At 36.7% G+C, this 25,709-nt stretch overlaps 1 protein-coding gene across 6 annotated transcripts in view; it reads left to right on the forward strand.

Moving 5' to 3' along the window:
• Nucleotides 1–25,709, forward strand: part of WFS1 (wolframin ER transmembrane glycoprotein) — a 52,756-nt gene that overhangs the window by 24,083 nt on the left and 2,964 nt on the right. For all 6 annotated transcript variants that reach the window (XM_066548640.1, XM_066548638.1, XM_066548635.1 and 3 more), the window contains exons 3-7: nt 14,018–14,100; nt 18,041–18,185; nt 19,028–19,198; nt 19,781–19,861; nt 24,178–24,323. In XM_066548640.1, coding sequence (XP_066404737.1) covers nt 14,018–14,100; nt 18,041–18,185; nt 19,028–19,198; nt 19,781–19,861; nt 24,178–24,323 — 626 coding nt within the window. The remainder of the gene's footprint in view (nt 1–14,017; nt 14,101–18,040; nt 18,186–19,027; nt 19,199–19,780; nt 19,862–24,177; nt 24,324–25,709) is intronic.

Raw genomic sequence — 25,709 nt, forward strand, 5'->3', positions numbered from 1 at the left:
GCAATACTTGAAACATTGCCCAACAGGTGGAAGGAGATCCTTCCCCTCCAGTCAGCACTGGAGTGCTTCATCCAGTTCTGGACTACTCAGTGCATGAGAGACATGGAGAGAGTTCAGCAAAGGGCCACAGAGATGGTGAATGAGCTGCAGCATCTCTCCTGTGGGAGACAGGGAGCTGGGGCTATTCAGCCTGGGGGAGAGAAGTCTCAGGGGGATCTATCAATGTGCATAAATAGCTGAAGGTAGGGTGCAAAAAGCATGGAGCCATGATCTTTCCAGAAGTCTCCAACACAAGGATTAGAGACAGCTGGCACAAACAGGAGGTTCCCTTTGTCCATCAGTCAACACTTTTTTGTTTTTCCTGTGAGGGTGACTGAGGACTGGCACAGGTTGTCCAGAGGTGATGGAGTCTGCATCCTTTGAGATACTCAAAAACCATGTGGACACTGTCCTGGGCTGTGGACCTGCATGAGCAGAGGGGTTGCAACGGGTGACTTCCAGTGGTCCTTTCTAACCTCAACCATTTTACTAATTCTTGTAATATTCTTGTATTTCTGATCTGTCCTTTTTCTTCCAATTTTTGTTAATATACACTGTGTTTAAGGCTATATTATCAAAGTGAATGTTAAGTACTTTGTTTCCTGGAAGCACACATCACATCATCTATTCCTGGAGCATTATCCATATCTTGCAGTGTAATCCAACAAATTAATGAATGCTTTGGCTCTGACTCAGTAAAGCACTTAAATACACACAATATCCTCAGCAGAACAGGTACTTCCTTTGGATCAAACTCTTATACTGCCATTTTTTATCTTAGCAATTTTTCAGTCTCTGTTCTGCTAATGTATCGTTAGGTAATGTTTATGTTATTCCTTGAATAATTTCTTTCACAATGAGAGGTAACAGTGTTTTGAGAATTTATTGAGCAAATTGAATCTGTATTTAATGAAAAAAATAATAATTAGGATAATTTATAAATACAGGTTTTGTTGTGTTAAAAAAGAAAAGGAGGGCATTCCTATTTCTACTCAAAACTCTTGCATTCTGCTTATGTATGGGTTTGGTTTTCCATTCCTTGTGTATGGAGGAATGGAGTGAATGTCAATATGTCAGCTTTCATGTTTAAAAATAAATGAGAAAAAAAATGGTTACTCTTTCAAGTATGTTCATGGACAGGGAGCTTATTAGTGAGCAAAGCATATACACTACTAATTAGGGCTCCTGAAATTTTAAAGCTATGGAGTCATCAGTATTCATGTGAGCAAATTACAGGAGAGTTCGTGTATAGCAGGGAAGACCAGTGTCTGCTTGCTAGTGAAGTCTTTTGAAACAGACTGAGATTCTAATCTCATAAGACACTTTTATGCCTCTAAGGTGCACAGGCCCCTCAGTATCTGGTCCAGGTGCTACATACCCCTTCCTGCTTTCTGTGTTTCATCCAGATACAGCCTTAAAGCAACGTGAAAAGACACAGCTTGGGTGAGAGCTCTGGAGCTCCCAACACCAAATTCTCCAAGTAGGCTTAAAAATATCATTCTTGCTAGAGAAACCATTTCCTCTCCTTACACACAGAATGGAGCTTGGAAAAAAGCACTTTCAATGTGGTGACTTCGTTAGCATGTGAGTATCTGTAGTACTGCTGCTATTAATGTTTTTTGAAAGAAATGCCTGAGTCTGCAGTCAAGGTAAGCGCCCTGTATTGCTGAGTTAGAAAGTGGATCTGTATGTCCCAGGAGATCGTTTGATTCAGATGAAAGGAAAGCAGAATTGAGAGACACTTTTCACAATACAGTCGTGATCGGATCCTTGACTGTCATGTCTGGATTCAAACAACTGCTTCAATTTAGCCACAGTGATAACTTGAACTGGATGACTCTCACCCCAGGTGAACATTTCTTGTGATGGAGGTTATCTGGAAGAGTTACCATTTATTGTAATGCTTAAGTATATTCAAGCATGTAAAGTGTCTTGTGTAAAAATTGACTGTCTGCTGGTCAGCAGGTAAAAGAAGTCATGCTAGGATACTGGAGAAGCTGGGGACAAGATGGTAATTTTTCATATGTGCATGAAAAAGATTATTACTGGTTTATTACATCATTCATGCACATTTGCTAGTCAATAAGGCTGGAAAGGAGAAATTGCAAAGCTAAGTTGCAGTGCTTGAAGAAAGGTCCCTTTGGTTGAGGAACTAGTTGGGGGTTTTTGTCCATGGTTTTGCTGTAATCTCTTGTTCTAGAATTGAGAACACAGGGGAAGGTGTTTGTACAGAGAGCTTTGCAGACAGAAATCAATTTATTATATTTTGTTTGTAGATATACAGAGTTCTGTGTGTACTTAGGTTATGAAAGTTTTTTGTACCTCTAGCAATAAAATTATTTTATTGACTGACTTCATATTTATAAATAGTGAAAAAATATTTAAAACAGTTTACAATGCATTGCAACAATTTATAACAGTGTGTCTCCAAGGCATTGCTAAATGATAGCTAACAAATAGGGAACCTTTCTAATTTACAAATATTTTCCAAGTGTTACCTTCCTTCACTTACAGTTACAAAGAACCTTTGCTTCAGAGCTCTATTTTAGCACTGCTGTGTCTCTACTTTTTGGCAGTTAGCTATTACAGACTAACTCTTGAGGCAAACTGAAGTGTTTGTGCAAAGCTGGAAGAAATCTCAGAAAAACCTTTGATTATTTGAAGGAGAGGATTATGCCTTGAAGTATTAATTACTTAACAATTTATCTGTCAGTTTATTAATGCCCCTTCAAACTTTACCTTTAAATACTCAGGCTTCTAGAAAGCTCATTTGCCAGGCATTGCTGTGGGAGAGAAAAGATTCTTTCCAAACAAAAGTTAATGACTGTATTTTTTGATAAAATTTTGGGACATCATCATTGTTGGTGCAGAACAATGGAAGTAGGCTTTTTCGTGTCTGCTGCTATTGTCAGTAACATGCTGGTATTTTTACCACATACGGGAGGAGGATTGAACACCCATTTATTGGAGGAAACATTCTCCATCTCTCCTCTTCCACCATTTGAAATACATTAATGGGTTTTCTGGTTGATAACAAAGATACTATTACTGCTATCAATTTTTTTACATTCACATGATGAACCAGATTATGGAAGGTGCCCTAGCTCAGTCTTCATCCATTATTTTCCAGGTGGATCAATTTCCTAATCTGTTTATGATAACAAAATTTCTAGCATAGTCCCAGGGTGCTGAAAGAAAGGAGGGTAGAAGGGGAAGAGCTGTACACATATTAGTGAATTATATAATGAAATGGGAGTGGCCCTATAAATTCTTTGGTGTGAAGGACTTAACATTCCTTTTGTGCAAATTTAAGAATTTAATCTAGTGGTTTCAATCTTCCAATTCAGTTTCCTTCAGAAGAGATCCAGTATGTGTGTTCCACTGTGCAGACAAATCTCTGTTCCAGTACAGTAGTCAAGGAGAGATTTGGAGCTGTTGTTGCTGGAGGCCCCTCGCAGCAGCAGCCCCACTTCATTGTGAAAGTTAGAAGGTGAGACTTGGAACAGTAAACTGGCAAGTAAAGCTAATCCTTTGAAAAGTTAATTATTAGAAATGCTTAAGTCACTGGATTTGTGGTTTTGCTAAAAAGTTGGAATGTTCCTTTTTTAAGCGCCCCTCTGTTTTGACAGCGAATGGACTGCTGGAGTGTCAATGTGAAGTGCTCAAACTGCAGAATTGCTGAAATTCCATGTGCATTGTGCAGGTTGTTATGATAACTTTCTGCTGTCTGCACCTACAAAAATATGTGGGCTTGGTGAGCTCTGTGGTCTCATCTTCTCATATTGTTTTTCATTGCTTTCTCCTTTCTTTTTTTTAGTGGAAATGGTTAATATTGATGATTATCAACTAAGAAATGACAAGATGCTAATTTATTTTTAACTCTACAGTTTTGGAACTGTAAATTTGTTAGATTTATCCCAGCTCATCCATAAAGGATTCAATCAGAGATGCCTGCATAGGAAAAAGCAGCAGGACTGGCTCATTAGTTACGTATAAAATTGTTTTATTGACTTTAAAAGATCATTGTACAGTAATAGCTACACTAGAAAAATACAGATTTGAAGAATGTTTTTTCCTCCACTTTTAAAATTTATAGTCTATAATATCACTCTTTGTCTTCCACCTACATGCTTTTTTTTTATTACTCTCCTGACAATTTACATTCATTTTGTGGGGGTGCAGAAGTTGTTTCCAGTTCAATTTAATGCTATTTGATGACTTGCAATTGTGGTGTGACTAAGACTGTTATCATATCTACAAATGCATTGCTCCTCCCAGAGAAAGTAGAGTTGAGTCCTAGACTTGAACAGCTCTGTAAACAAATGTTAGTCCTTTTTCTCCCATCGCTGTTACCACTTTTTAAAGTCGAATGCCTGCCAAAGTATGGTAGTATAAGAACTTGGAATTGTTCTTGGGACAAGTAGAGTTGTCTTAAGATCTTAAGGCATAAAAGAAAAACATGCAATGTACTCTTAATTGTACCAAGTCTTTACTATGCAGTTAAGAATTCAGGAGGCTTCTGAATGGATGAAAGGATTCAACACTCAGTGAGGAGCTAGGCATCCAAAGTTAATGAAACCTTTTTTCAAATCGTTTATGTTTGTTGAGCAAAGTATTTCTTCTTCATCTCCAGTCAGTTCCCCTGTCACTATAATTGATATGTGCAAATCATGTTTATGACATGATGCTTGATGCCAGCTTTTAAGTGGAATGTCAGTCTTTCCAGAAACTGTACTCCTACACAGTTACTGCACACAATACCACTGAGCTTTTGGAACTTGTGGAAAGTGAGTAGGAGGATTTCTCTAGAGACTCAGGCTTGCTCTCCTGAGCACTGAAGGCTCAACAATACAATCCAGTGACACAAAAAAGCTGTTAGAACCTGCATTTACTGTTATAAAATGTACAGATCAACTTTTCTAAAAGTACATATTCTACCTGTGGTGAATGGGGGTGATCTGACATCATTCACTTAGGAAATAAGTTTACATAGCATCTTCTAACAAAATAAATTATTTTTATTTTCCATTAATTTACTCCTAAGAGTGTCTGAAATTCTAGAAAGCTTGTTTCATACTGAAAATAAAAGCTGCAATAAAAAGCTGTGTGCTGTCCCTTGAAATTGTTGAATTTGTTTGATTTTTTTTTAATTAACTTACCAGATTTGTGCTTACAGAAAGAAGCATAAAATCCAGTGTAACACTATCAGAATTACCACCATGCACTTCCAAAAGGACCTGGATGGATTATATAGGACACGACTCCAAAAGAAATACCTTGTGGGCAGATTGTGCACAAAATGTGTTGCTCTGCCTGTTTTGGTTGATATCCATGGACAGGTACCCCCATAAGCTTTCATTTTCCTACTTTTTCTTGATTTTTTATTTATTGACAAATAGGTTCTGGTTATTTACTTTGTAAGGTGCATGCATTCTTGTTGCCTGCTCCCTCTCCCATGTTATAAAGTTTCCTTTGTACTAGCAAATGAGCTATTACTGAGAATCCACCACAAAAGGATTTCCTATAGATAGTATATTTAATTTTTGAAAATTGTGCAAACAAGTTCATTCACTCTTCTAACATGAATTAACTGCTTCATGTTTGTGACAGGGTGTTTTTCTGACAGCTCAGTCATGCTTTGGGGTTTGGGTTTTGTTTTTGTTTTTTGCTTTCTGTTTTTTTAAGTACCACAATAAAACTAGATGATTACAATACAATCCTATCATAGTTTTTAACAGTGCAGTAAGACATCCTCTGACTTCATGAGAAGCTATAACATTTTCTGACTGTGCTATAGAAAAGGTAAATACTGGATGAATAGAGAAAAAGACTGATGAAAACTGAACTATAGGAGAAGGATTCCCTTTCAACAGTTGTCTGAGAATCACATTCAGTCATGCAGAGCTGAAAGATGCCAGTGCCTCAAAGCAGTTTGCAAATACAGAGGTTTTGCAGGTGGGTTGTCTTCAGCAGCTGGATGCTTGGTTTTTAAGAAACCAAATTATTCTTTTTCATGTTGTTAATTTTGGGTTATTTCTACTGAAGCCATGGAAATCTAGGGAACAGAACACATTTCAGTGCTGTTGAATGCAAACTGAGCATGAAAAATTAGTAAAAAACTGAGTATTAAAAACTGACTGGCTTCCAGCAACCTGATTGTGTTTGTAAATATTATGGTAATAGTTAAGGTGATGTAGGTCTTTTGCTGCACCACCCTAAATTCTGTTGGCACAGGATTCATAGCATGTTTTTGACCTTTTACTGGCTATTTCTTTTTCATCCTAATCCAATGCTGGATTATATAGCTGTATTTTAATTTTTTCTCCGATGAAACTTGTGGCAAAGACTGCTTTTGTGATTCTAAACTTAATTGTAGAACAGTTAGAACCTATCTGGATGTACTACTTAAGCACTTTTATTAATACTAAGAATGGGATAAGCTTTGCATGTTGCAGTTCAGAGGCATATTTTTATGGAAATTCCTGAACAGAAAAAAGGTTAAGTAAAAATCCAGCTTCAAGTCTTGATAATGGAAGTCATAGAAGAGGCTTTTTCAAATACAAATAATTCTATATCTGTCTTTTCTGTGCCATATCAATCTCCACCTACACATTCATTTGTTCATCTTACCTTGTGGAGCATGGTGGGAGGAGTGGAGTTTAGCAGTGAATATAGTTTATTCATACTAATATCCACTGTAGAAGCAAGTAATTTTCCTTGTGATTGAGACAGTACTCCCTTTCAGATTCAATTACAGTAAAGCCTTCTTGCTAAAGCAGTAAAGTGATGTATGCCTGAAGCTCCAAGTAAGTTCAGTGCTGTGCAATGTGGCAAAGTTCAGTTCAGACATCAGTGCTCTTCATGGTATATAGAGAATTTCTTCATATGTGGGAGAAGCTCTAATGTCGAAGACGACATTCTTCACTCCCTGCTCCCACCCCAGTAATTTAGCTGGTAGAAATGCCTGGGGATGAAATCCTGTTCCATACTACTCCATCAAACATCTATTACTCTGTCAGTTAATAACGTGACACTGAGAGAGATGCCTGAAATCCTGTAACTTCTTATAAATAGAAAACCTACTGAAGTTCAGTAGTGAGCTTTTGGAATAAAGCTAATGAAAACATGAAGTGCAGTTTTTCTTCCTCTGGATGCAATCCAGCTTTTTCTTACATCTGAATTAGCATGGGTGTGTTCCAGTTCAGGAAGGCTCACAGAAGCTGCTTTCAATACTCAGTGCTAATAACTAGAGATTGGTAACAGGCTTTGTCAGGTTCAAGATTCTTGCTACCTTTGTCCTGAGAATCATTTACACTGTTATTTACAGCATACCTGTTAGAGCCAAGTGGCTATTTCTAAATGCAGTGCTAGTGCTGTCCTTTATTTTATTCAGAATGTTCTTTAGCTACTTGCAGCATAAACATTTTTTAAAAGCCTTTTTAAACTCATAGAAATATTTAGCATTGGCCAAATACTTTTAATCTGTTCATGCCCTTGAGTTCTTGTGTTTGGAAAGACACTGAATAGACTCTCTATTTACCTTCTCCATTTCATTCTCCTCACTTTCTTCCCCAAGTTATAAAGCTCTGATAATAGTGCCTTATTAGCACTGAACTGTGTGTTTCATAAAACACTGTTAAAACACTAAGGTGTTACACTGAGTGATAGTAGTTCAGAGCTTATCACTGTGTGCAATGATAGAGTGCCTTCATGGTTTGCTGCATTTCATCTAGCCTTTTATCACTTAATTAGTCATTAAATCCTTCTTCTGGTTTTGCTTGACTTTTTTGGTTTTTTTTCCTAAATAACACAGAATCATCGACAGATTTTGGCACCTTGGTATTAGCCCCTTTTTTTTTCACTCATATAAATTTATTAAGTGATTTAGGCCTTATTTTATATCCCTGTGTGTCTAAACTGATAATCTTTCCCCTGGGAGAATGAAAGCTGTGTTTTTCTAATCTTCATATTCTGTTTCTTAATCTCTCACTTTTCTATGTAACCTGCATTCTAATTTGTTTAGAGGACTTAAGTGAGAAGCCTTGTTCCCTATCTTTAGAGGTGTAAATATGAGCTGGATCCACCTGTCCAACCCAGTATATCTGTTTTTCTTAATTAGGAAAAAAATAGGTTTTTAAATTTTTTTTTATCCTCCTCAGTTGGAGGAACTACTTAACATATAAAGTTATTTATTAAATATATTTAAAATCACATCCTATTTTTGAATCCATAATTTTCTGGGATGTAGTTGAGGTTGTTGTTGCTTTCTGGCCTTTTTGCTGCTCTGTTTTTTCTCTAAGTCACGTTTATTCAAACAAAAGGTTAAGGAAACTACATTTAAAATTCTATACCTAAACCTAAAATTTGCAAGATCATTTGTAAGACTGCTGGGCTCACTTTGCTGGGCCACCTTGATAACAATTTTTTCCTGTGTCAACTGTCAGATCTTCTCATGGAATAGTAAAAATGGTCATGTATTTTCCTAGGTATGCACTCAGTGAGCTTGGAGGTGTGTTCCTGCTGGGCAGGACTGAACATATTCTTTTGTTGTGCATATGCTTAGCTGTTCCTGACTGTTTTCAGTCACTTCAGGAATACTTCCTGTACTATAAAATGGGAGGGCCAATCCAGAAATCTTGTTTTGTATCTTGACATCTCAGATCCTTTATTCTTCCCAGCACATGGGTTTTATCCTCCTCCTACTGCACATTCCTGTCAATTCTTTTTCTGAGCCCAAATGAATGCATGAAGTCATGATCATATAAAGTTTGTATGGTATACAGGCTTCCTTCATACTCTTTGTGTGGGTGTTGCTTAATGCATTAATCTTTTGTTCAGTAGAGTTTCCATGAGCTTTAATATTCACTTGTAAAACCTGTAATTTCTTTTAAACTTACATATTTTGTATGAATGCTTCATTGTTGCTTCCTGTCTGAGAAGGTGCTTTCAGTTTTCCTTTTATCCTGTTCTTACTAGGTTTTCACCTTTTCATTCAAAGCACTTAGAAGTCTGCAGCTTGTGTTTGTTTAAAAAAATTATTTGTTGTGCGTGATAGCATGACTGTCATAGGGCTGGCCTCCAATAACTGTGAACAAATAAAACCTCAAGCTCAAAAGGCGTAAGAAATTGTGATCCTTTAAAATACCTTTTTTTTCTTAGTTATTCCTTGTTCATGGTCTTTGACCTCTTGCTTAATCTGGAATTCAGGGGCTGTAGCTGTGACCTAAGAAGAAAGCTGTGTGCACCTGGCCAGGGGTGATATTAGCAGGCAAGGGCCTAAAACTCCCTTGAGCTGAGTAAATCCACTGCTGAGAGCTTTAATGTGTTTGTGTTGGTAGGAAAGTAAATCGACAAACACTTTTTTGTTATTCAGCACGCACACTATTGATTCTTTCTGCCTGAAATAACTGTAGTAGATTTTTTTGAAGGAAGGTAGTGATTCTTAGTGGTTAGAGGAGCACTGAGAAAATTGAGGGTGTCTATCTGATGTGTGTGTGTGTGTGTGTATGATCCACTTTGTGTGCCTATATGTACAACTAAAAATCTTCCTTTATGTGAAAGGACTATTATGTGCCTTTAAAGATTTCAGAATTCAAGAATGGAAGTGTCTCACGCAATGTCACTTAAAATGCTGAGGTTTTGGAAGCAGCGTTTGTCTAAAATTTGTGTAAAAGGTTTTGTTAAGTATGTGATCAGACACTTTGCAGCAAGCCAGCCAACTACAGTGATGCTCACATGATGTGATTCAATTGTGTATATTAAGGGTGTTAAAAGGGCTGGGAATCTATTGCATCTATTACTGATTTGTATTAGAATACTGGGAAGGAAATCTTGTGACAACCCCAGTTTACTTTATTTGTCTTTAAAGTCTTTTGCATTGAACATATTTCTTATCTAGATTGTGGAAGTCCATTCTTCAAAACTTTGTATGAATGTTGAAGAGATTTTGGGTTTTAGTCTTCAATATAGCCTAAAGATGAGGTTTAGATATGATATTTAATCTTTAACCTGTAATGGCATCTTCCTTTTGTGATTTAAAATTTTAAGCATTGGTATCTTACAATTTCACTTGGACTAATCCCCTACTGTGGATTGACTGCCTTTTTGTCATTTAAATGGCTAAATTTCAGAGGTAAGGGACAATAATTGCATCCCAGCAAAGTATTTAAGAAACTGAAATGGTTCCTTTTTAAACATTTCCTGTCTCTGATCAAAACCTAGTAGAAATAGTAAAAATGCCTGCCTATGACAGAATGAATGTTAAATTCCCATTTGAGCTTACAGCAACAAAGCTGGAATCTTACTTTATGTGGTCAATGTGACAAGTAATGTGTGAGGCTTCAAAAAGTAAGTAGCTGTCTTTCTGTACCATGATGACATAGATGCAGCAAAGTATGATCTGCCATCTGCATCATACTTTGCAGATCACAAATAATTTTTTCAATTTTTTTAAATGAAACAGAAAAAATAAAGTATGCAGTGTCATTTTATATCTTAAACCTAAGATTTTATCACACAGAATAAAAAATCCAAAACAACTAAAATTTTATTAATAATGTTATTGTTACAATATCTATTAACTAGTTTGTGTTGAATGATCTGTCTCTGGGAAAGCAGAATTAACTATATTGGGAATTGATTTATAGAGCAGCCTGATGATGAACTAAGCTTTAAACAGTCTTGAGTTCTTGGTGGCAATGTTGGAACTACAGCAAATATTAAGTACTAACCACTCTTCTACACCCCGGTCTTAATTTCTTTTGTGAATTATGTGCTGTCTTAAACTTTTCTGCTTTCTCTTCCCTGCTTTCATTTGAATGACTGCAGTGCTTGTGAGCTTTGAATGACTGATAGACTTCATTGGCTTGCATTAACACACTTGACACAAAACAGCTAGTGAAGTCAATTTTAATTGTCATAAAAGATATATGAAGTATTGCAAGTTGAGTGTTCCTGTCTTGTGGAAATTTTTATATTCAAGACAGAGTTAAATTTGACATTAAAAAGGTATGAGTTCTTTGCAAAGCTGGAAAATAAAAGCTTCCACTGACAGCATTTCCATTGCAATACTCTTAGGTGGGAGGAATACACAAGACATTTTCTGACTAAAAACATGCTTAAGAACAAGAGTGATAAGTTACAGCCATCACTTCTTATGGTATTGTTGTGGGGGGTGCATATACTCCTGTGTAGCTGTTTGTTCAGTGTTAAGCTGAATTGAAAGAATGCGTTGGCCATCCTTGTTCTAAAACACACCTTGACTGTGCTCTGGACCTTTTACCTTCAGAGACTGACTTATATACCTTATGAAAAAGTAGATTTATAATGGCAGCCATGAAACTAGAGTCATTCATGCTTGGCCTGTTTAATTGTCCTCTTGGTTATCTTCTGAGCAGAGGAAAAATATGGCTGGTTACACGAACTGCATATACTAAGATATTCTAAATTTGATCTCCACAATGTGTTCCTCCACCTTTACCCTACAACTACAGAATCAACCCACAGGCATATTTTTAATTAACTATCTGTTATTTATGTTCATAGGTCACATGTGCAAGTACATAGAATTGATAGTTGGGTGGGAGAGATTGGACAGTAGGTTGAAAATAACTGCAGAAAGTGCTTCTTTCCCCTGGAAGTCAGCTCTGTTAGAACAAACAAGTTCAACTAGTTTACTGCAACCTTTTTTTTTTTTTTTTTTCTCATTGAAGGAGGTAGTTCATAAGGCTGCACATATTTAATTTTTCTTTTTTTCCCCCATCCTTGCAAATACCATTATGTACATGTTAATCTGTAATGTAATTGCAATAAAGTAACTATAGCCTGGTGTTGTAAAACATTTTCATTTTGTTTCTTCAGCTTTCTTTTGAAATACGTTTTCTTATCTAACACATTCCACTGAACAAAAAGAGCTAAAAGGGGTCAGAGCTGTGCCATGCTCTTGTCTGTGCCAGGTGGAACAGGACAGAAAGAAGGAGACTGCCATATAAGACTGCCTTTCTTATTAGAGCTTTTATCAGTTCAGCAAACTGCTTTCTGTAGTTTGTTTTTCTTATATGTGTAAATTCCACTTTATCATTTAACACTCACTAGGAGGCACGAATGGTGCCTCCTATATTATCCAGAGTATCACTGAAATATCTGTGGTGTTCTCAACATGTAGAAAACCCTGAACAGAAAAAACAAAAGGTACAGAAATTTTGATGCAAAAGGGTTGAATGAATTTGAAAGCACAGGAGGAAACAAGAAAAGTAGTGCCAGCTTGTTTCATTTGAGTGGGGTAGGTAGATAAATATTTCGCTTCTTTCAAACACTATGCTCTTTCCTGTAACTTCCTGTTTATTGTTAGCAGAGAGCCCCTGAGTGATGTTTGCTGGTGTTAATGGTGGCATCTGGAAAACAGGCTTTTGACTTGTTTAGAGTTCAAATTATGTTGGTTATATATCAGGGCAAGGAGATTAAGTAGTTAATTCTGCTGGGATGATGTTTGCCTATTTTACAATAATATTTTTACAGCTTTTTGAAAAGACCAAGTACTAAATGAAAATTATTTTTCATTATGTGCCTTGTTTAGCCAGACAACATGTTATAATCTGGCATTAGAACTTTTCCCAGTAGAACTTGGCAGACAAAACTATCATGGTGAAGAAGAAATCTTACTTCATTATTGGCTCTTGTTAAATATACCCATTTTAATGAAGTGTTGGCTTGTAGCCTGTTCTTCTTTAAAAATGGTCCCAGTACCATGGATGTTAAAGTGTGCAAGTGACCATGTTCTTGAGGAGATCATGTGGGATGGGGTTGATTTCTTCCTTCCTGCCATTTCATGAAGAAGAACTGGTAGTGCCTGGCCCCTGAGCTGGCAGTGCAGCTGCTCACATTGCCGTGCCCCAGTCAGGCAGGGACTCTAACTTGGAGTGGTGCCTGAAAGTCACTTTCCTACACCTGGAAACTGCTTCCCAAGCACACTTTTCATGCTGCCACTGCCCTCAGGACGTACCTACAAAGGGTCACAGAGTGTTTGGGTGGGGTAATGTGGTCAATAGGGGTCAGACTTCGGTGCTTAGTGTGGAATTTGGGTCTGCCTTTCTCACTATAGTTTTAGATTGGTTGGTTAGTAAAGCTGTAACTCTGAGTCAGTGGTCAGTTGTCCATTCTTACTCAAAGCATACAAGTTGTATTGATTGTTCTCTTTAAAATTTTTCCAAACTAATTTATGAGAAGTCATCTCATGAAAGAGTAGCAGTCCTGGCCTTCATCAGCTTTCCTATTAACTAATTCTTTATTCATCAAGTAGCACGCAGCTTGATATTGTTGGCAAACACTGGATATCAGATAAAGCTCTCAAGTTTCTCTTTATGATTGACTGGTGGAGCAATATGATGCTTTTGAAGAAAACCAGTTGTTTAAATCTGTAGGTGTTCAGTAGATGGGAAAGAAAAATACAAGGTGGAGTGTGGAGCAAAATGAAAACAACCCCAGGTTTAGCAGGTGTAACTGTTGTTAGTTTCTGTATGCTCTAGAGACTGAGGGACTGAGCTTTCAAATACACTGTTTTAAAGACTGATTAATTTTTCAAAATCTTAGAAAATATTCCAGCGCTAAATAAAGAGATTGACAGGTGAAAGACTGAAGTGATATCAAGAAAAGAGTAGTAAACGTACAAAAGTTGATCCATATTACATGTTCCACATGCGCTCATATTTATTTTAATGAATATTCTATTGAGAAACAAATTTTGTGGAAGTAAATGAGAAACTCTGAACTGTGGCATCCTGTGGCATGTAGCAAATAACAAGGGTAAATATGCTGAAGTACAATACTGTCAATATTGTAATAAGTTAATTTCCACTGTTCTTGAAAACCCTTATGTTGGATTCTTAATTATGATCATTTAATTTTTCAACCGCATACAGCACCAATTGTAAAAATACTTTAAACTATTGCTAGTAAACAATTTTCTTTATCTAATTTTTAGAGGGCATGAAGGAAGAACCTGAAGTGCTCTTTGAAGAACTGCTTGAGAGGGCCAAAGCTGGAGAATCAAAAGCACAAACAGAGGTAATTATATATGGTTTTTGTCCAGTCTCGTTTGCTCTCCATTCCAAAAATACCACTGCCTGCTGCAGAACTATTATCTCTTAGCTGAGAGATAATAACTATTAACCTCAGCTGAACTGTGTCTGTTTAGATGCTAAACTATTCAAAGGAAGGTGATGCCATGTGGTTTCTCTGCCTTGAGAAATGCTGCTTCCTTGACAGTGTGAGTGGCTTCAGGTCCAGCTATTTAGGATGGAAAAGGTACAGAACTGATTTTGCTTTTCTTTTTCTTAAAGCAGCATGTGGGGAGCTGTGCAGACAGGGACTGTTGAATGCTGCTGGTTCAGCACACTGTATACAAAGATACCAGGGCTCTTAGGCTGGACCCTGGAGGAAGCTGCCATTGAGATGCTTTAGCAGGGACAGAGGTTGGTTGTTGATGTTTTGCTCATATACCATTTCTCTGTTGAATTAGAAAAGAAACTGCTTCCCAAGCACACTTGGGAAATTTTAGAATTTTAGAAAAGAAGCCTCTTGTTTATTGAAATCTTTTACTTATTTAATGGCAGAGAAAATTGAATTAATAGTATCAGTTCTGTCTTGCATTGTTAGCACTACAGGTTTTCCCTTAGGTTTTAGAAAAATTGTACAGGTTTTCCACTGCATTCTATTGCCTGGTATAGTGGTCTAGTATAAATAGCTTAAAATTTTCTAGAAGGGTTTTAATTTGTGTTTAACCTGGTTAGTGTTTTACTTGAGCATTCTTTTCCAAATTCTGCTTTCATGACAAATAAGAATGGTTGCAGTCTCCTACATGCTGGTTGGTGGTTTGGATTTTTCCCTAAGGATCTCCACTCCTATTGTAAATAAAAATCAGAGGTGGGGATGGGAAAGTAATTCTTTTAAAGCTGGTAAATAAAAATATGGCAGTGCTAGGCTTGTTCTCCATTCCATATCAACTTGTTTGAGGGGCAAGCTGACCTTGGAGTTGTAACCTGAGATAGTAACAAATTCCTCACTTTGAAACAGCTGGTGGCTTTGTGGAGGATGAAACATTATCCTTGAGGGAATCAGTGCTGTAAAATCCATCTTTTGGCTCTATTCCTCCACACATAAGAAAGCAAAGTCCATAATATTCTTTCAGGATATAATTTCCAATTGAGTAAGAATACTCAGAAATACTTACATAATCTAAGTCTGTGATGCATGCATATGTATATAAATGATGGGGGTTTTTCTCTTTGACTATTAATTCCACTTTCACTCTCTTCCTTTATCTCTTTAACTGTGTACATTTTCTACTCCCACACAATAATAGGATTCTTACCATAAAAAGATAGAGCATACAATTTTGCTTCAGTATGCACTCAGGGTGAATTGACTGCCTGAAATGGAGCCTAAAATACAGTAATTTATTTTTTTAATGCAGTCACGTTTCTTGTTACTTGTGGAGAGAGAATTAGCTTTTAGTTTTTAAAACCCAAAAGGAAATTTATTTCTTCTCTATGGTTGAATACTTTCCTTTAGAATCAATTAGAAAAATGTATTTTAATTTCTCACATTTGTACGAGCATGAATGAGATGCTGAGATGCCACTTTTGTGCTGTTTGTTAACAATTACAAAGTCAAACCCAAGAAATGAGCTGGTTCTACGGCTTGTAGTTATTTTATTATTCTGTATATATTCAAAAATAATTCTGCAATGACTATGGAAATAAATGCACTCTGAGTGGCTGTCAACATGTATTACTGTAACTTTATATATATTTTTTTAATCAAGAAATAACTATATGGCAGTTACATAAATGAAACACCCACAGCTGGAATTCTGTAATGGAGAAAAGGCAGTTCTGTGTCTTTAACCAGAGGATGTCTGCAAGGGGGCATCTTGCTTGAGATGAACACCTCACTTAGCAAAGCCAGAGATGGGAGCAACCTTTAGACAAGTACAGTGTGAGGGTCTGTGTTAAGCTGTTACCAAGTATGACTTTATTTCACACATTCAGCTCACAAGAAAGAGAGAATCCCAGACTACTTAAATGACAGATTTGAGGTTAATGCTGTTTCCCATCCATTCTTCCACCTTTGACTGGTACAGGCAAGAGCTTTGCAGCCATTTTCAGGTGGTTTGATGTAGGAGCATTGCTGTTAGAACTACAGTCAAGCCAAAAAGCATTTCAGTCATAAAACAGGTTATGCTATCGTTTTGGTTGTGCTATCATTTTGCTTGTGCTATGTGCCTTTTGTGCTGTGACTAGTCCCACAAACTGTTTGTTGATGTTGCAATACATGTTTCTGTATCTAAAAGGTCCTTAGAAACTTAAGAGCTGTGTGATTAAATGTTGATACTCTTGAAGTTTTGCTCAAAATCTCAATGGCTATAAATATAAACCTTCTTAAAAACAGCTGTTCTTGTCAGATAAATGTTATTTGCCATAACCTGTTCAAGCAATTCCTTTCTGAAAGAAATAGCTGTAGGTACATGTGCAGTTGAGTGATAGATTGCCATGCAATTGCTGAAAGATTTTTTTCTTTTTTTGTCCCATACACTCTTTTCTTGGTGTGCACCTCCCATTGAATTCTGGAATGACTTTGTAATCAATGTTTGGATTATCTAGTCCAATTTTCTCCTTATTTCTGTATGGTTTTGGAGAGCTTCACTGTATGTGCTATGGATTTAATGTCTGCCCAAACTGTCTGTGTGAAGTTGTTGAAGCACTCACTGAAATGTATGAAACCAGTTAAATGACTGGAGAAATAAACTTTCCTGGAAGAAGAAAGACCTTTCTGTCTTATATCATATTATATATATATATATGTGTGTGTGTGTGTATATAATTATTATATCTATTATATCACTGCATTTAATCTGCATAAGGGTAACATGATTTATTAATCTCTCAATTGTATTTTTTTAGTCACCTTTAGTGGCAGTAACAAATACTGCAGTAACAAATGAAACTTTCAGAGAACCTTTCAAACAGAGTTTTTTTTTATTCCAGCAGATAATATTGTGGATTTTAAAAGCTATTAAGGTATTGCATTAATTGCTTCTAGAATGTAGCTGAATGAAGTAACATTACGGAGAGAGAGGGGGAGTGCAGTGAGCCAAGCAAAAACATTTTCCACATTCTTGAGGTATGCAGATAAAATGTCCAGTAGTTCTGGTAATTTTCTGCCATTTCACTTCTTATTGCCTTGTCTTGTGATAAGCAGAAGAGTTTCATACCATTGCATAAATATATTTACTAGTACATTTTCATATATTTTAATTTTTAGAAGGAAGAAAAAAGGTGGTGTTTTTTTCTTACCGGTAAAACAGTAATACAGACACCTGCTTGGTAATTTCTGTAATCCTGAATAGGAGAATTTTTATAAGCCTTATCACTGAATTTCTTTGATGCTTAAGCAGTATTAGTTTTATTTCATTCACCAAATAATCATGAGTTTGCTTTGATCTTTAGTGACTGAACTGATGTGAGTCAGGGATTGCCCTTCTTGAAGCCTGCCTCCATGTCAAGATCTTGTAAATAGCTTCATCTGAATTTCTGATTTTCACTGTCATCAGATTATATTACACTTACTTTTTCTGTCTCTAAAAGAAAACTAGCAGTATTGTCTGGTCATTGTTGTAGGAGGAAAAGAATTCAAGAAAACTTTAAACACTCTGAGCTTCACTTGATTCTGCCAGATGCCTGAACACCAACAGCAACTGATTCACTGACCTGGCCAAATATGTTGCAATTCCTTCTTGCTTCCAGTTCTTCCAGATCTTTCCAATCAGAAGATCAGCTTACAACTATGTTCTTTAGTGCTAGGAGCAAATGTTTTGACTTTTTGTTCATAGAGAATTTATCTTACCTGAGTCCTAGGGGCTGGGAAGGAAGAAGAGAGAAAGACATAAAGACAAAGTAGAGTATATTTCAGTAATTGAAGGAATTTTGTTTCCTATTTATTATAGGTGGGGAAGCACTTCCTGAAATTAGCAGAAGAGGAGGATGAAGAACTTAACAATTGTAGTGCAGTTGACTGGTTCATCCTTGCTGCTAAGCAAGGTCGAAGAGAAGCTGTCAAACTCTTGCGCAGATGCCTGGAAGACAGAAGAGGTATGGGTTCTCTGAGGCTTCCTGCTTGCACTTCTCACATTATCTGAAACAATACTGTACTCCTTTTAACTCTGAAAAGAGTGGTTAAGGTAGAATGGAAATGATCGTGGCAAAATTGCATGAGCAGTTGCTAACAGACTGTTCCAACAGGTAATTTAAAAAGCACTAATTACCAATACTGCTTATTAAAGCATTTTTGTTAGTTATTTGCTTGAATTTCTTCATGAAATCCATGCATGTTCTTCTCATCCTAACCTTTCATGGAAGCTTCTTTTCTTTGACTCTGAAGAGCATATATAACCATACACCAGCTACTTATCTGCTGTTGTTTCATTCTTTTACCCCTCTCCAACCTCTCTTCTAATTGGTCTTGATCACTGTCTTCTCCTACTTTAAGAGTCTCATCTTCCTTCATGTTACTTCTCATACTTGGAATGGTCTCTTCTTGTCCACCAACTATCTGAACTCTTATGAGGGGGGAAAAAAACCCAAACAAAACAAAAAAGAAAACCAACTTTTATTCAGTTCTTGGTGCCTTTGCATATCACCCATGCCTGTCTGCACTAACTTTTGCCTGATCCACTGAGCTTCAAAAGTTGAAGCAAGACATAGTATAATGCATGTCTTGCACGTCTTTGAAGTACAGTTTAAACCTAAGCAATGTGATTAGATTTTGATAAGAATGGACACGGAAGGGCATTCAAGTAATTTACTTGGGTGGTGAGAATGTGACTGAAACTTGAGACGTTTCAGACTAAACTGAGAAAAATAAATTGTGAGAAAATCTATCATTTCTGCATGAGTGTGGAATGAGTGTGTAATGTATTTTTTCTTTTTTTGAGGCATAACAACTGAGAATGAGGAAGAGGTGAAAAAGTTAACATCTGAGACTGACTTGGAGAGGGCTGTTCGAAAAGCTGCCTTGGTCATGTATTGGAAATTAAATCCAAAAAAGAAGAAGCAATTAGCGGTTTCTGAACTGCTGGAAAATGTTGGGCAAGTTGACAATGAAGGTTTGTTCATTAACTGAATTATGGTATTGAGAAAATACAGACTTATGGGCACAGCAGAGCTCAAAACCTAAAGGGCTTTATGAACAATCAGGAATGAGATAATAGTAAATGTACAATCTACTTAAGATAATGTAACTCTCTCAAGAACTAACCCTCTTTTACAAACTATGCTCTCTGGACTAACACTTGCTGTAGGTTGTGAGTCATTTGAGCACTTGTTCAATTGACCATATATTTAAAATATATTTATTTACCACTCACTGTTTTTGAAAAATAGGTATTTCATGGCTCTGTATTTGATTTTTTTTTCTCTCTAACAGTCATCTTGATGATACCACACTAGATGTTTCAGTTTACAGATTCAGTCTTCAAGACATTCTGCCATTACAGCACTAAATGTTAGCTATGGCAATCCTGTTTCTTTTTCTAATACAGTAACAGGAATATAGAAAACAAGCCACTTGTTATCTATTTCTATGTAAGTTTGTCTTTTCCTTACTTTGAAGAAATGTCATTTCCCAGATGTTGCAGTTTCTGTTTGATCACTTTAATTGACTGCTTTGACTTCTGTTATTGAAACAGATGGTGAGAAGCAGCCTGGCCCAGTCCCTAAGTCCGTGCAGAAGCAGAGAAGGATGCTGGAGCGATTGGTGAACAGTGAATGTGAGTGCATGCTGCTGCTTTCAGTCTTGGCCCGTGGTTTCAGTTTCTAGTTTGCTTTGGAAAACAATTTTGTGGTGCCAGACTAAGAATGTGTAGAAGATTTGGATTGCAATAAACTGATAGTGTCAGTTTATTCTGTGTGGAAAACAAATAAATCATCTGCATGTGAACTCACGGAAGACATCACCATTACAGTCAACCACCAAAGGGAGTTTGCATGTCATTTGTTATTTTCATATTTTTGCCCTTTCACCACTCAAAAGTCTATTCAGCAAAGATTTTCACTTTCAATATATTTTTTTAGTTCTAAATGCAGTAGCGTTTCTGATTACAGTGAGGGAATGAATTATGCACCAATTTAGTGCAGACAGATCCTCCATTCTATTTGCCTTGCTTCCGTTTGCTCTTCCCTTATAATTAATATTTGTCTTTTCATATTTATTCAATGAATGAGTTAGGAAAGATGCACTAAGATACTTCTTTCATTATTTACAACAGCTTAATTCATGTATTGCAAAGAATTAAACCCCTTAACACACACAGGGTCAGATTTGTAGACTTAAGTCTGTGAGTTTTGTAAGGTTTGGTGAAGTGGGGATTGGAAATGAAAGTTCTTTTTAGTTTGGCATAACTGTTAGAAATACTGATGTGCTTTTGGGCTTTTAGGAGGAAATTGTTATATTAAGAAAATGAATTATCAACAATGCAGCATGTGTAGTTTTTCGAGAACAGTATTTAACATAAGGTTCAATTATTCATTGTCAGGAAAACCTCCGTTTCTTGAAATGCACCAAGTCATATGGAGTAGGTTATGTGCAATCTAGATCAGTTCTTGAAGAACATTTTTAAATGTCATGCAGCATATTATTTACTAATACATCTGTAGTTCAGATTATGTGGAACTGAAGTGTCATACGTGGAATAGAGAGTCAGATCTGGAGCTTTGCAGGTTTAAACTCCTTGAAAGATTAGATTTACATTTCATTAGGTATTATTTGGCCTTTACCTTCAAGGATTGTGTTTTTTACACAGGTGACTTGAAAAATAGCACTCCTAAGAAGAGTAGAGTATTTTAGTTTCCATTAGCTTTCACAGAAGTAGAAGAGGAAAAGGGGCACATGCCTGTGTGAGAATAAGGGATTAAGAGATGTGAGAAATAATATTTTGGAAAGCAAGCTTGTGGTCCTATCAAACCGTCTGTGAGACTATGTCAGCTGTTTTTGTGACTTGGCTGCCACTTCTGGCAAGCTAGAAGCAGTCCTTCAAGGACAAGACTGTTGAATTTCATTGTCCAGTCATTGTATCATAATGCAGATGTATTTGGGTTCATTTGAGCTGTGTTGCATTGGGGTTCTTTCCATCCCTTTAGGAGAACTGGCATGGGTTGCTACAAGTGAGTGCACAGCAAGTCATTTTGTTCTGGATTCTTCAGTAATTCAGAGAGTTATCAGAAAAGGAACTGGCAAATATGAGTTTATTTTTTTAAGGCTTAAATTGCAGATAAAATAGCAGGGCAGTAAATGAACGTATATGTAAGTGTAGGCAGAAATTCATGTGAATTGATTCCTTTTCCTAAGACAGATGGGGGAGGCAGGGAAATTTGTTATTTATTTATTTATTTACCTATAACTGTTATAGGTAAAAGTTAAGTTAAGGTAAATTAAAGTATAATTCAATTATATTGTATTAATTATGTTAATTAATTGTATTATGTTAAGAGTGGGGGGGGTTATTAGAATGTTCTAGGAGAAGGGTCCAGGGTTCAGTGGAAGGGCGGTCCGGCAGGGCAAAGCGAGGTCGAAGCGGGATTGGGTGGAAGATCTGACCAATCATTCGAAGCCCTGCAGAAATGATTGGTCCAGAATGAACGGCGTTAAAGACCAATGAGAAGCCTGGAAATGGACCAATCACCATGCGGATCCAAAACAGACCAATCACCATGCGGATCCAAAACGGACCAATCCTGGACTCAAAAGGGGCTCTAAATGACGGGAGTTTGGTCAGGTTGGGGTTTTTCTTTTTGGAAAATTTTTTTCTGGGGGGAGTTCGGTGCACTTGGGAATAGTGCACTGTTCTGTTTTTGGCTCACTGTGTGTGTGCCTGGGCTTATCCTGGGTACTCTGTTCCTTGCAGCTATTTTAATAAACGAGAACCTCTTTCTCCAGAGAAAGTTCGGCCTCGTTCATATTCTTAACAATAACCAAATTGAAAAAAATCTACAGATAATAAAGTAGAATCTACAAAATACACTTTTTAAATCAATTTAAAGGACACTTGGGTGACAAAGTACTAATGACATTTAAAAATGAAAAGTATTCATCAAGCACTTAAAATAGGAGGTAAGATATTACCTCTTCTCTATAGAACTTTTACCTTTTCATGGAGGATCAAGAAAACTATTACTCTTGAGCGCTTACTTCTCTGACTCATTTTCTTCATTTATCTTGCCAGAAGGAGTTTCTTCTTTCAGTGTTAGTATATTGCCAATACTTGGAAGATAATTTTTAAGCCAGATATGTGTTTGCAGATACCTGATCTGGGTTGTCCTTAATGGAGGTATAAACAGAAAATTAGAGGTGACATTGTCAATGGGCAGTTGTTGCATGCCTGAGAGGGTGCATGGCATTGCAGTGGATAGGCCATCTATACATAGTAAGTTAATAACTCCTTCCTTCTCAGGATGTCCTGTGATCCTGTAGAAGTGCTGTTAAGGTATTTTTATGAGGTTCTAATGTTCTGCTTGCAATTCTACATAAATACAACTATTCCAGCAGTGCATATTTTTTTCCCAATAAGACAGTAAATTTAGATGACCTTTCATAGTAGGCTTAATCTGAAGCCCACCAAAACACCTAAAGAGTCTCTCAGATTTCTCGATGCAAGTAAAGTTGCCTTACAGTCTGTGAATAATAAGAGTAGTTAGCAAAAATAAATCCTTTTCTTGTTTCTTGGGAGGCATGCCAGATGGTATTTGTGGGACATAAGTGTTATGCGTGGAGGAGGAGAAGTAGTAAAAGCCCAAACTATAGACAGCATCCATATTGTGAGATTAAACCAAAAGACAGATTGTAAGGTGATGATTTTTGTTGAACTCAACATTCTTCTTCCCCTAGTATGTATCTTGAGACAAATACTTTATTTTGCTCTATATCTCTAATGTTTTCAGTCTTAATTATGGAAGTGTTTATATGTTGCTTCTATAAATGTAGCATATTTAAATCAAAAATTTTCTGGGCCCAAACCCATTAATCCTCCGATTTTGAATTTGATGAAGCAGTTATCTGTCTCTTTAAAACCTCAAACTAGTAAGCAGGCCAGCTTTCATATCTTTGCATCAGCTAACTAGTTAAATTTACTGTGTAGGAGGTGTGTTACAGATTTTTGTCATTCAGTTCTTTCATGTATACAGCAATGTCATTTGCTTTAGTTTATGGAAAAAAAATTGCTGTTAATTATTCTCCTTTACAAACTGCATCAAGCTTGTCTGCCATAGAAACTTGTTAATCCATGCTAATATAGAGAACTGGGTGCAAAGAGTTTGAACCACTGTATAAATCATCTTCTGTCCTGCCATTTCCCTGTTTTCAGTAATAACCTCATGCCTCCCTTATACTCACAGGAGTGGGTAAGGATCTTCCAGGGCAGAGGAATGAATTTTGTCTCTATGTAAACAGAGCAAAATCTGTTTTGTTGGTGGTAGCTGTTTTAGATCACAGTTGATACAGTTTGGAGGAGGCTCGTTGTGTAGCCACATAGCATATTAAATTAATACACTTTAGGTAATCCATATTTAGTCTCATAGATATAACAATTGTGTATTTCCCATAATTATGTCTGTAACTTCTGAACTCAGAAAAATGACTGCTAAATAACAAATCAGAAGTCAGTGTTTCAGTTGATGACATACAGATAATTCATTACTGCTTCTCTACAATCTCTTTCCAATGCAGCTGTTGAATATTTCTCTGAAGCAGATACAATAGTTTATGATTTTAAACTGTGACCTAATCCAGGAGTCTTTTTTCCTGTGGAATCCTTGCAGATAAGCTACATTCACTCACTCTGTTATCCTACTTATCAGTATAATAAACTTACCTGCTGATCTGACAAGATGTTGAGTATTACACATGTTGCTGTCTCAAGGAGATTTTTGCTTTCAGCAGATATCTCGGGACAAGTTGCAAGGTAAACCTATGTTGTCAGTAGTTCATTTTTTGTAGACTAGATTCTGGCAGGAAAGCAAATTAATATTCCAATTCATAATCAATACAGTGTTGTGATAAAATTTACTCCAAATTTTTATTTTATCTTTTTAGCTAAAAAATTTATTGCTTTGGATGACTTTGTTGAAATTACCAAGAAGTATGCAAAGGGAATCATCCCATCCAACCTGATTATGCAGGAAGAGGAAGATGATGAGTTGGCAGGGAAGAGCCCTGAAGAGTTACCCCTACGACTGAAGGTAAAAAGGCAATATGGAACAGGTTATGTTGAATGGCCTCTTAAGCATCACAGACAAAACAGGAGTGACTTGCACTTCTCTCTCAATCCTGATGTTTAGTCTGCATAGATCACCACAAGAATTGTTGCTGTAACTTCTTTTTGGACTTGACCTCATATATATGTTTCAAGTTTGGTATAAGTGAGTCACGTATTTAAAATAAAGTGACAACAGTTTTCCCTGTAAGGGGTCAATCTACCTTCATGACATCTTCAGTGAGGATTTAAATGTACCTGTCATCACTGCCCTGTTCTTATTATAGATATTGTTATACGCCTCATATCTTTCTAATTTAAACAGGAGCAAGCAGGTGGGAAAAGTTATCCATAGCATGAAAAGGTTCTGTTATGATGGAATTCAAGAAAGATGAAACTTGCTGTTAGCTTCTACACTGATACTTCTCTAGACAGTGAAAGGAGAAGGGGAAATAAAGGTGCATGCTTTCAGTACTGGCATAAATTTTAGGCAAGGTAGGGGCTGTGTGGTTGCTGACCTGAGTTTTTGGTATAAGTTTGTTGCCCATTACCATATTGCAGGGGTGAGGAAAAAGGAGGGAGTGAAAGGTGTCTCTTTCCAAGCATTTCCATGGCTAATAGTCTGAAAGAGATGCTTTTATGAAGAACAGAGATTCCTTCACAAATAAACAAGCTTTTGGCCAAATCACTGGGGCATGTGCTGTCCCAGTTCATCACAATGCCACAGGTATTTGCTGGACCATTCTTGGCTTTTCCCCTTGAACTAATTAACATAAAAATATACAATCTGGGAAAACATAAAAACTGTCATTTTATGGAGGATTGACTGCAGCATCTAGTGTTCCTATGCAATGTTTGAATGCGTGTTTAAAAAAATCCAGGACCTTTTAATTCATCTTTTGTAAAGTATGGTTGGTTATAGGGAGAGTATTCAATCCAGCTGTTTCTCTGTTGTCTAGTGACTGTGTTGAAAATGCCACATAAAATAGACAGAATTTTAAGATCCTCTGCAGTTACTTTGTGGAGTTCAAAGAATCTGTAAATGCGTAGTATTTGAATTTAACATATGCTGCTGCTTCCAAAACAGGTTTTGACAGTTGCATCCCTAGATGCTTGGCAAGAATTCTTTAAAGATAAAACTGCAGCTGTAAAGACTTTCTGTATGTGTATATGAATCATAGGCACTACTTCCTGCAGTGTATCTGCATAGAATGTGTAGCATAATCCTTGCAGAATGTGGCAGTTACATGCTTTAAAGTGTGGTACTCGCAGCTCAAGTAAAGACTTAAGATAGTGCAGGGCTGCAGCCATGTAGTTTATCTTTAATATGAAGCTAGCAGAGCAGAATATTTGACTAGGAAGCCATTTAATT

Source organism: Molothrus aeneus, chromosome 4 (assembly GCF_037042795.1).
Source record: "Molothrus aeneus isolate 106 chromosome 4, BPBGC_Maene_1.0, whole genome shotgun sequence".
Classification (NCBI taxonomy): Eukaryota; Metazoa; Chordata; class Aves; order Passeriformes; family Icteridae; genus Molothrus; species Molothrus aeneus.